Source organism: Acyrthosiphon pisum, chromosome A1, assembly GCF_005508785.2.
Source record: "Acyrthosiphon pisum isolate AL4f chromosome A1, pea_aphid_22Mar2018_4r6ur, whole genome shotgun sequence".
Lineage (NCBI taxonomy): Eukaryota > Metazoa > Arthropoda > Insecta > Hemiptera > Aphididae > Acyrthosiphon > Acyrthosiphon pisum.
Window position 1 is genome coordinate 16,905,829 of NC_042494.1, and position 12,630 is coordinate 16,918,458.

Sequence of the window (12,630 nt, forward strand, 5' to 3'; positions counted from 1 at the left end):
CAAAAATATTCGAGTCTTTTTATCGAATATTTTTATTATCGAGTATTTTTATTCGAATAATTTTTCATTATTCGATTACAAAAATATCGATTATTCTTATGGAAATAATTTTTATTCATATAATTAAAGATATTCGAAAATAAATTAATAATTGTTAGTTGAATAAAAACTATTCGATATTGAATCGTTTGAAATCCTTAATTTAATTTGGTTCAAGAAGAGTCTACAATTACAATTAACAGCGATTACAACTTCCAATAAATAAACCTTCAATTGTATTTAACTAACCAAATTATTATACATACCTATAAATTATAATATACTTTATGAATTATAAATTTTAATAACTTTTTTCATTTTTGTGTGTCTTAGAAGAGAGTTGAATAAGGATAAATGGGTGGTTATAAATATTAAATATTATCATTGATTATATAATAGACTTGGAATACCCGTACTCACTATACCCGTACTCATAATCAATGATACTACCTATCTATAAAAAAAGTTACACTAAAATGTTTATGGATGATCGAATATCAACAATAATGATTGATAAATAATAAATATATGTAATTACTAATATTACTCATTACACATAAGTTATAAGTTATAACTTATAATAATAATTTTGTAACTCCTCTTATTCGAATTTTTATTCAATTAATTATTTGAATAATTAAATTTGAAACGAATAATATTATTTGATGACGAATTATTCGAATAATTTTTATTTTAATTCGTTATTCGGTCACGCAAATTATTATTCGATTAATTATATTTGAAACGAATAATATTATTTTATGACGAATTATTCGAATAATTTTTATTTTAATTCATTATTCGGTCATGCATATTATTATACGATAGTTTGCACGAATAATCGAATATTATTCGATAGTACAAATTATTCGTCACCGCCCATCACTAGTGTATATTATAATAACGATGGAGAGTTGTTTAAAAGTATAAAACTAAATTAAAAACGTAAAACGTGGTGTACCTACGACCTACCGGCTATCACGCGCCCGAAATTAAAATCCTGTTAACCCAAAGAGTGAATTACGAGGGGAAAATTTTTAAATTACAAAGCCCACCGGGAACGACCGTTGATTGGATTTTTTTTCGTCCTCTGGAATTACACATCAACGTTTTGGGGATGCGTACAACCACAGCTACCGACAGAGATTTCCTCCTAATAAATCAGTATACCCGACGGCAGAGGTGGCGGCGCCGCGGTGGTTGTGGGAACTGGGAGCCATTCCGAAGGTATAGGACATAGGTACACTTATTGTGCGATGTGAATGAAAACGAAGATTTTTCGACCTCACGTTATATTAATATATCTCGCTGACCTTATTAATAGCTAGGTCACATTACGGGGGCCGGGACTTTGTCGGTTTTTAGATTTTCACCCGGTCCCCGCGGGCTAAAGCCTGGACTGCAGGGTACTTACGACCTATAGGTATACATATAGGAATAGGTATAGGCTATAGGCACCCGCCAGCCTCATATAATAATATTATAGAATGCTTTATTATAGCGCCGACAATATTTTTGGCACCGCCGCCGTACCTACAGTAATTTGTAAACATGATTTAATGGGCTATATTAAAGTTAATTGCGAGTGATCCGCCGGCTTCTGTTATGGATTGTAAAAACCGTAATTATTTTTATATATTTTAACCGACGAAAAATCGTACTTGTTTTTTGTTATATATAATTTACGTGAACATTATTTTAAACAATATCAAATATCCCAAACCATTAAAAAACTAATTTTAATTTATATTTTACCTACTATCTAATGGTTACAGTGTTTTGCGAGCAAACAATTTTTTTGAATTAAATACTTCTTATTTTCTTTAAATTCTAAACACAATTTAGTCAAGAAATTTTATACATCTAAAAAATTACAATATTTAATGGAGTTTTAGTTAATGCTTTGATATGGCCCTATAAGAAATTAAAAGATTGTAATTTCAATTTAAAATGTAAGGACCTAGTTATGATTTTTTTATTTCGGATATCCAACACGAGAATACCTAATAAGATTTAAATGATTAAGAGGATGCATAGGCGCAACTAGGGGGCTAAGTCCCCCCAGTTTTTTCTGTCAAGTGTATTTCTAGTTTTTAATTTTTTGGGGGAAAATATTGTTGATAATATCAACAATGTGAAGTTATCAATGATAACAAAAATGTCTTTTAACCACGCTGCATATTGTATAAAATGAAAAAGACACTTATTTAGGTATTTTAAACTTGGCCATTATAAATATTGAAAGAGACATGTCCAATAATATAAATAATAATGACATTTTGGAAAAGTATAAACAATTAAAATGTCGACGAATATAGATTATATAAATAAATAGAATATTTTATAACAGTTAATTGTATTTATTTTTTGACTATAAAATTATAATGTAATATTAGATTCCAAATTGAAGCGAATAAATTTGTTTGGGGCTATAGCCCCCCCAGAATTTTTACCTTAGTTGCGCCCATGAGAGGATGTCAGCGCACTATTCGTTTTCTCTCTTTGGCTTAAACGCAACAAAGGCAAAACGCATTTACGCAGAATCATTTTTTTTTTTTTTTTATGTTTTTAAGTACCTAATCGTTGAGTAAATTCACCCATTACAACAACGATAGAGAGTAATATTTTTAAGGGTATGACATAGGTATCGTTTTGTCTAATTATTGTCTGAAAACAATTTAAACATAATTTAAATGTATAATACATTTTTTGTTTATTTCGAAAGTCAAATAACAATAAAAAATAAATAAATGTGGCGGCTCGTGGTTTGGGCGGGACGGGACGATCGCATACCCCGCTAAAATTAATTAAACAAAAAAATTAATTGCATATTATTATTCTTAAGTGTACATTTTTAAAAAATATTTTTTATTAAAAATACTAATTTTTAAACAGTAAAATAGTTATAGATTAAATACACTTGTCGTGTGCGAACATTAAATTTGTTTCTCTAAGATACCAGGAGCAAAATATTGGTACACACGAGCAGCGTCGTCCGAGCAATATTCTGAATATTGTGCATGTCGCTGCAATCGTGTCCGTGGGGGTACGTTTCAGCTGCGTTCTTATATTATACGGGTATTGTATGACCGGCAGCGCCGTAAAAGCAATAATATTCTGAATATACGTATATTATACTATATAATAAGTTATTAACTTATAAGCGAGGCGCGCAATCATGTGCGTGGGGGTGCGTTTATTGTTTAAGCTGCCATGTCGTAATATACGGGTTTGGACGACCGGCAACGTCGTCCATACAGTAAAATATTAATATATTACCATTGATATTACTATATTGGGTAATTTATTTTTTCGGATGCTAATCGCCATTACTATTATTTTCATTATCGTTTTCTACTGCGACCTGCGACTAGTAGGATGTATATTTTCGTCATACGCTCGTACGTCTTGTAAGTAAAAAATATATATTATATTGTTTTTAATTTTAATTCGTTTAACATGTCAAATTCTGATAATAATTTAATAAATATAAAATTTTCTTCATTATCGTTTGAACAAAAACTAACCATAAAAAACGATGGCAGGCCTTCACCGAGATTAAAAGATTTAAAGACTAAATATAAAAAAGGAAAAAATGAATATTTTCGGAATTGTAATCCAGCATTATATCTGAAAAATGAATGATTATGTGGATGTGAAATAAAACAAGCTCTTTTCTGTTTTTCTTGTTTACTTTTTGGTGATGAAACCGCTTGGACTAAAATAGAAGTCACTGATTTGCAACATCTAAATGCAAAAATTGTTAAGCATGAAAATTCATTCAAACATATTCACAATGCGACAAACTTGAATTTGTTAGGCAAAGTTGATAAAAGACATCAAATTGATATTGATTATAAAATAAGTAGGTATCCAACTCCATAACGAGTTAGTAGATAAAAATCGCTATGTTCTAGATAAAATTCTAAATTGTATTAAATGTTGTGGGAAACACGAATTACCATTACAAGATCACAATGAAAAAACATCTTCAAAAAATCAGTGCGTTTTTCGTGGAATTCTCAACCTTTGTACTAATTTAGACTCTAGTTTGCGTGATCATTTTGAAAAATCTACTGTTTTTAGAGGAGCTTTCAAAATAATTCAAAATGATCTGTTGGATTCTATTCTATCAGTATGTCGAAATAAAATAGTAAATGAAATTCAACAGTCAGAATTTATTTCCATAATTGTTGATGAAACCATTGATATTTCAAATATCTTTCAGTTGGTTTTTATACTTAGATACAAAGTACAAGGTCGACCTGTTGAACGTTTTTGGGGTTTTGAGAATCCAAATGGATATAATGCCGAAACATTATCACTAACTATTTTTGGTTTAGTTGATCCACTTCTAGAAAAATCACCTAATAAATTAATTGCTCAGTCATACGATGGTGCAGCGGTTATGAGTGGCCCAAAAGCTGATGTTAATGTGAAGATAAAAGAAAAGTCCCATTCGTCAATTTTATTCACTGCTATGCTCACCAATTGAATCTCATAATGATACAATCAATTTCAAAAAATTGGTAAGTTAATATATTTTTTTCAAATTTATCTGAATTACCAGTGTTTTTTTCTCATTCACCACAGAGGGTCTCAGTGTTAGATGAAGTAGTCAGTTTTCGTTTGCCAAGAGTAGTACAGATTCAATGGAATTTTAATTCAAGAACCATTAATACTGTTTTTGATCACAGAGAAGACTTGATAATTTGTATGGATAAAATAATTGAAACATCTTTACAAGCTAAAACAATTAATCAAGCCACTGGTATTAAAAGGCTTCTAGAAGATACTGATTTTATATTTTGGCTGAATATTTTTCATAAAATTATGCCACATGTTGACTGTTTATCTGCCCAAGCTAGAAAAACAGACCCTGCGCAAGTAAATAACTCAGTAAAATTATTTATAAATGAAATAAATAAAATTCGTAATAATATGTCATCAATTTGTTCAACAGTTTTAAACCAGTCAGACATAATACATTCAAATAAAAGAAAAACTATCGAAGACCCAAATATAATGAAGAGTTATTGCTTTAGAAGTATGTGATGTTCTAATAACTCAAGCAAAATGTCGTTTTAGTTTTAACAAACAGCTAACTACAGCATTGCTTTTTCAAAACAAATATTACCAAAAATTTAACAACAAATTCCCAATTGATTATTTACAAAAAACTATAAATTGCTATCCTTTCTTTATGAAAGAACGTTTAAGAACTGAATTTGAGGTTATTTATAGCCATGATGATTTTCGCTTATTAAAAGGAATTATTCTTACATTTAACTAAATTATAATATCAAATAATATGAACAATTTATTTAAGTAGTTAAATTACTTAAACTATTAGTTGTCATTCTGATGACATCGTCGGAAGCTGAACGGATTTTCAACGTTAAAAATAATTAAAACTTGTTTGTGAAGTACTATAGGAGAAAGTACCATTCGAGAAGAGAGACTAAACACTTTATCTATTCTTAGTATTGAAAGCAAAATGATTGCAGAAGATATAGAATTCAATAAAAAGGTAATCGAACATTTTTTGTCAACAAAAAACAGGCAGATGGATTTTATTCATAAAATAACTCCATAAATTAGTTATTATTAAATTATGTAATCATACGTACACATGCTATAATGAAATACTATGATAATTTTATGAATAAAATAGGTATTAAGCTTATAAAATAAATAATAATAATATGTGTATTGTGTTTCATTTTATTATATTTACGTGTATCCATTACAGATGTGTCAAATTTGAATTCAGTGATAAATCATTGAACTTCTATTTCCTAGATTTCTGAGGATATCTTATAATTGTGTGGTACAGAGCAAGAATAGACTATCTCTACATTATTCAAAATGCATGTTTTTATGTTTTTTTGTTTAAGATGAATTATGTCTACATTTCAATGCAATAACTATGTATTATTTTATGCCTCCTGAACAATTAAATATATTGATAGTCAGTTCTCACACTGCACCTTGCAATTTATTTCTATTTCTATAAGTAATTTATTTTTTTTAAGTAATATCTACAGTATGTTGTCATGTTGAACTACTTTTTACCAAAATCATTGCTACTTCTTATGCACACGATATTAATATAATATTGAATCATATTATACTATCATTTTTATTAGCTCATCATTAACATATACCAAAGTACATTGTGGATAGGTTTGTAATGTAAATAGCTTAACATTAATATAAATATTTTGAACATTTCAATTTTTAGTTCACTATAAATAAATTGGTAAGAATCATAAATTACATTTTTTTAACGATTGCAGTTTTAAATAATTATAGAAGGCACTAACCTGGTTGGTTTGAAATATTCAACTAAATAATCGAATCGTTGATCCGGCACTGGTACACGACTTACTAGAAGGAAATAAAAAAAATCCTATCATTAATTTATATATTATAATAATTAAACACAGTGGTCCAAATACACATCTAATGCAGGTATTTGAAATTTGAACTATATAAATTATACCACTGGTAAAATAGGTAACTACCTAACTATATTATAAGGTATTATCATTATAAATGTAAAAAATACTTATTTTCATTTGGATCAATGGTACAAAATGGAAAATTTTCAGCTGCAGCTTCACTCTTGGTGAGGACATTGAAAAATGTCGACTTGCCGACATTCGGTATACCAACGATTCCAACCTTCAGATTTGTGCCTACACGTCCAATGAGTGGTTTCTTCTCAGGTTCTTCAACTTTTTTGGGTGGCATGATGACAACAGGCCTAATTAATCAACATTATATTTCAATAATTAAATAATTATGACATAAAATGATTCGTCCGTAATACAAACTGCATACATAGTTACTATAGATCATTTTTAAGCATATACAACGAATATATTAAGCCATTTTAATACTTACACACAATTGGTATAGTGTTTATTATTAAGACTTAACTACTAGAGTTATATTTAATATTAGACTTTAGAACTAAAACCTAAAACTACCAACAAATATTTAACTTTAAAATGTGCTTCAATCGATATGTATGAAGTTAGCACCCAGACGTTTAGCACTTATCAATTCTGATAAGGTAGGTAACCGCAGTCCTGCCCACGGTTTAAGATAGTCTATCTTAAACCGTGGTTCTGCCTACTGTATTGCCCACGGTTCAATATATATAATAAACCGTGGTATTGCCTATTCATGTCTTACAAGGGATTTTAATAAAAATATTTATTATTCAGATATAATTCCCTGAATTCAAGATGGATGAATATAAATTAATATTATTGAGATTATATTATTAAATGTTATTTAGGTATGTTAATACAATTAAAACAATGAGAATCTGTTATGCATGTTATGTAAAAACCTAATTTAAAAAATATTCATTATCATTAGAAAATATAACATAATGAAATATTTTAAAGTACTTTACTATTCTGAACTTCCAGCTAGTATGTGTATGATTCCATAAGAAATGATTATAATATGAATACAAGTTTACAAATATCAACAATCATACACCACTGTTGGAGATTATCATAACAATAATACAATGCATGCACGGAAACTAAAAACATTATCATTGCGTGGGGTATCCATCTTAATGTGTTAATAGCTTCAAACATGTGCTATAAAACCGAGGTGATTAAAATATTGTAAAAATACGATATTCAAAAATTATATAGCAAAAATAAAATACTAATCCCTATATAATCATTAAACAGTGAATCTAGATCTTAACATGGTGTATGACAGACACTTAATTCAATTCAGCTATGAGAGCAAAGTTTATTATACTATCCGGCAATAACTGGCCATCAACGTTCAATGACCGTATAACATTCTACGAAATTAACTTGAAATTTTGGTAAAACGGGGTCAACGTTGAAAAATGAGTTTAAAAGATAATATATTAGATAGATAACAATATTCGCCAATATTGTCGACATTCGTCCGAGACGAGTAACGATTCTAATAATTTCAGTGAACATAAAAAATTTAATAAGCCAACAATAGACGACAGTTCGTTAATCGGTAAATATTATACTAACACAAACCCACACATTTTGTTACATTCAGGTTTAATTTCATAAATTATTCCAATACATTAAATTTTCAGTTTGGAGCGAGGTGAAAACGGACGTGTTTCTTTGGTGGCGTCACGTACTGCACGTTTAAGCTCACGCATATCTAGACAGCTATGTTTCACCAGAAGAGTCGATGTCTACACGTAAGTTTGAATTGATATTATTTTGGTGGCTTTTTAGACTTAAATTAAATATTTATTGCTACGGACAATCTGTTAAATACTTAAATGGGTGACGTAGAAGCATACTATTAAATACTATTACAATGCTCAAAAGCGTAATTTATAAAATAGTAAATACGTGAGCTTGAACAGTGGCGCCAAAATATATATTTACCTATGACAAATTGTCATAGGTTATTTTAGTAGTTTGGGGTCACCTTTGTTATTCTATAGTTATTTTATGAAAATGTGTTTAATAGACAACATAAAATTATACTTGGTGTATGGTAATGTAATTATAAGAAATAGGTGGGTGTCAAAATTTTATGTGGAGGTGTCTGATGTCATAGGTAAAATTTTGGACTTCGACGCCACTGAGCTTGAACAGTGCAAAGGCCGTATTCATTTCACCACGATAAGTTTAATACGTACCTTTTTTGCATATACTATACGCCGGGTAACACCTTAGGTTTGCGCGAAGTATTTAAAACAATATTATAATAGTATAAACTTTATATTTTATACACCTCACCAATTGTAGTGAAATTTATACCCTAGATAAAGGTATTAAATATTTTTGATTATAATATATTAAGATAATTTAATATAATAATATAATAAATAATTAAAGTGTATTAAATGATTATTCAGATGTCACTTGGGGATGAATGACAAAAGCATAAACGTAAGGTAAATTAAGAATTTCTATACTGGCTATTGAATTATAAAAGTCGAACATATACTAAAAAACCTCAAAGTTTTTTTAAGCTAAGTATTACTGATAACAGGACATTGTATAAAAATAACTCTTTTTAAATTAAAATAGTGGACCCGGTCTTTATGATTGATGAACGATTATTGTTGGTTTTCAAATTCCAGGACAATGGTTTGCGTCACGCCGTCACTGATGCAAATGATTGGTTTTATATAGAAAATGTTTTTTAAGTCCTGAACACTTTTACAATTGCATATTATTAGAGTAAAAAAATGACGTAGGTACGTGTGACCGTTCTTTATTGTTAAATTTTAATTAATTAAATAACTAAATAACAAACAATTGTATAGGTAATATTTTATAGATAAAAGAATATTTATTTTAAATAATTTTTTCCGTTTGTTTGCACTTTTCTACCGTTTATCCTCATCTGCAGTACCTACTCACCTTCATGAATGCATAATAATTAATATTTCATACACTAGATAATAATAGATATAGATTAAGACCATACAAAGCAATAGACATTTGGCCGATTTCATTCATTAGCGAGTGGGATTGCCCGAAAGTGCCATCTGTTGGCTAGCCTGGACTTCAGAACAGTCCCGCAGAGCGAGCTGTCGGTACCGATGCCTCGCATGTCTGATCCTTCGCCATCGGCAAGACTTAAAAGTGGTTTCAATCCCACCCCCGTTCATATTGGGTCACACGCTTTCGTAGTTTCATATTGTTGTTTTATTATATTACATTATTTAATTATGTATATGCTGTTTAGAACTTTAAGTACATAATATTATTAAGGTCAATGTATACATGTTATGCTGAAAATAATGCATTGTAAACTAAGTATCTATTAATATCTGCAGTTATCGACTATTATATAGGTTAGGCATGTGAATAGTTTGCGTGAGAAAAAAGTTACGGAAGGCCGAAGGGTTAGTCTTATTAGTTGAATTCAATTCCATAGCATAGGTACAAATAAGATTAAATGATGGTATCCATATAGGTAGATAGAAAAACAACGTTGATTCCCAATTGATAATTATTAAAAAAATCTGAAAATAAGTACTTAAGTACCTAATTAGGTATAAAACAATAATCGTTTTAACTTTCAAGTATGCAAGCTTTATATTTCATCATACTTGTACTTATACGACCAAGATACTGACTGTTTTAGTAGTACCTACATAGGTATTATATTCGTCATCACATATAATGATATTATCACAAATACACAATATTCCTATAGGTACCTCATAGTGTCCTAGTCTATACCTATTTGGCCACTTCGTTATTGGAATTGCATATGTACCTAGCTGTAGGTATAGAATAGTAGTTACAAAAATTATTATTAGGTAGGTGTATAATATAATACGTATTATACATTCCAAACTGATCCATTAATGTAAACAAAACTTATATATTTATACTGTGTCATACATTTAATAGATAGATACATCATTATCATTTTCAAATTTATATTGATATTACAACTACACGAGTACCTTTAATATAGTGGCTGATTAAAATATAAAACTGAACTTAACCTAACCATAATATAATATACGTATTATAACATATAACATATTATTTTACAAACTTATATCGTTCAACATTTAGAAATGGATCGAGGCTGATGAGGACTGATGATCAAACTAATTGATGATCTAACCTGGCCTTGAGATGTAAATCATAATGACGTTTTATAATAAACAGAGTCAAATAAACATATGTTTATATTCTATAATATACAGATAAAACACAAACGCTATATCTTAAAAGTTAAAATAATATAATGATTATTATTTTTATGCGTGGTTGCTACCTATGTATAATGTATATACTCACTATATACTCGTAAAGTCGTAATATAGTGGCGAACTACCAAATTTACTGGTCATGTACTTGTGTCTTGTTACATGAGTAACTACCTACCTATATTGTCCATTATGAATTATAATATAGGTAGTAGGTACCTGTTATTTATTAGTATTTAAATGTGTTCTGAATTAGTACCATTTTCAGATCATGTGTGTATATCAAAATGGGGGCAATACTTACTTCTGGCAGAGTCCTGAGCCCTGGTGCGTCGCCTGCTAAAATAAAATTTTAAGTATTATACACAGTTATTTGGACGTAAGAGCTGGTTTGAGTGTTAGACTGAGCACGTGTGCACTGACCATTGAACATGGTAGGTAGTTAATCATTTCAAATTAGTTAAGGTTCGGATATGATTAGGCACAAAATAATTTCGAACACATCGTGCAGAATAATTTATAGCATTTTTTATAGGAAGGTTGTTTATTAATAATAATTATTATTGAAGTATATTTTGTAGACTTGTAGTTCAAATAACTGAAACAATTATCTGACCTAACCTAACCTAATCATAATACTACTCCGATATCAATTACTTCGAACATAAACTATACCGATAGGCGATATTATATTAAATTACTCCGACATATTTGGTGATAGACATAACTACATGATAACTGATAGGTAAGTAAAAACATAGACCTATAAATTTCATAGATTTAGTATGAATTTAGTAAAAAGTATAAATCACGGTCCACGTCTTCACCATGTAGAAAAGATCTTCTCAGAGTTTTTTTTATATAATATACAGGCCCTAGATACCTGATTATAGGCAAGGGTTTTCCAAAATCCAAATATGTATAACTTTTTTAATTTCCTTAAAATATGATTTTTTTTTTAAAAAAAGAAAAAATTTCTCGAATACATCAATAATAATCGTAATTATACAAGGTTAATAATAAGTCAATGATTGTTTTTGGTACTTAATTTAAATATCTGCAATTTACATATTTTGTTAAAATAATCAATCTAATTAAAATTATTCCTGGAAACTAACTAGAAATTGTTCACAGTTAAAAATGATTTATTTCGTTACTCACCAAAGTAAATTTTCGACGGTAACTCGGAACATTTGAATTGTGAATATACTCAGGAATTACCACATCAAAATTCATATTAATTAGGTACTTCGTTTACTTAATCGCAAACAAAATTTAAAACACCAAACACACCAGTCACCACAGGACACGGCCAAACTCCAAGATTTTCAGTTTTATATTTTAATATTATCATTTATAGTAATATACTAATACTAGGCCAAAATTAACTTGAACATAGTTGCTAATACAATAGTAACTTTATTATGAACTTATTAATCCCTTTAATTATAAATGTTAACAAAATGTGAAAAATATGACTCTTCAAGAAAAAAAACCTAATTTAGTCAAACTTGTTGTAATGATTGGATTAACATTTTAATGCTTTTAAATAATACATTTTCGTTAATATCAATTATTATTAGAAATTTGTTACTTCGGCTCAGGTTCCTGTCGTTTGGTATCGACTTTATTACTACTACTTGGCAGTCCTGTAAAGTATTTAAGTAAAAGTATTCAAATACTTTTTTAAGTATTGAATAACATTTTAAATACTTTCAGTATGAAGTATTTTGAATGGTATTTTAAATACTTTTTTTTGTATTAAATACTTTTTGGTATTGAATACTTTGGTTTTTTATTTCGAAAATTTTATTTTTATTTGAAATAATTGGATGGAAAAATATTATTGTCAACTACAATAATAGAATAATAGT

The 12,630-nt window shown here is 28.7% G+C and overlaps 2 protein-coding genes and 1 long non-coding RNA gene across 3 annotated transcripts in view; 2 read left to right on the forward strand and 1 right to left on the reverse strand.

Annotated features, from left to right (window-relative positions):
• Positions 1 to 7,077, reverse strand: part of Ola1 (Obg-like ATPase 1) — a 14,600-nt gene extending 7,523 nt beyond the window's left edge. The window contains 3 exon segments of the mRNA NM_001160391.1: positions 6,366 to 6,426; positions 6,615 to 6,808; positions 6,949 to 7,077. Coding sequence (NP_001153863.1) covers positions 6,366 to 6,426; positions 6,615 to 6,795 — 242 coding nt within the window. The 5' untranslated portion in view covers positions 6,796 to 6,808; positions 6,949 to 7,077.
• LOC100161349 (transmembrane protein 120 homolog) overlaps positions 1 to 12,630 on the forward strand; it is a 41,051-nt gene that overhangs the window by 11,401 nt on the left and 17,020 nt on the right. The gene's annotated exons all lie outside the window — the stretch shown is intronic.
• LOC115033662 lies at positions 2,350 to 5,562 on the forward strand. Its single transcript, XR_003838948.1, has 2 exons — positions 2,350 to 3,449; positions 4,383 to 5,562. It is a non-coding gene; the product is annotated as an uncharacterized LOC115033662 (long non-coding RNA).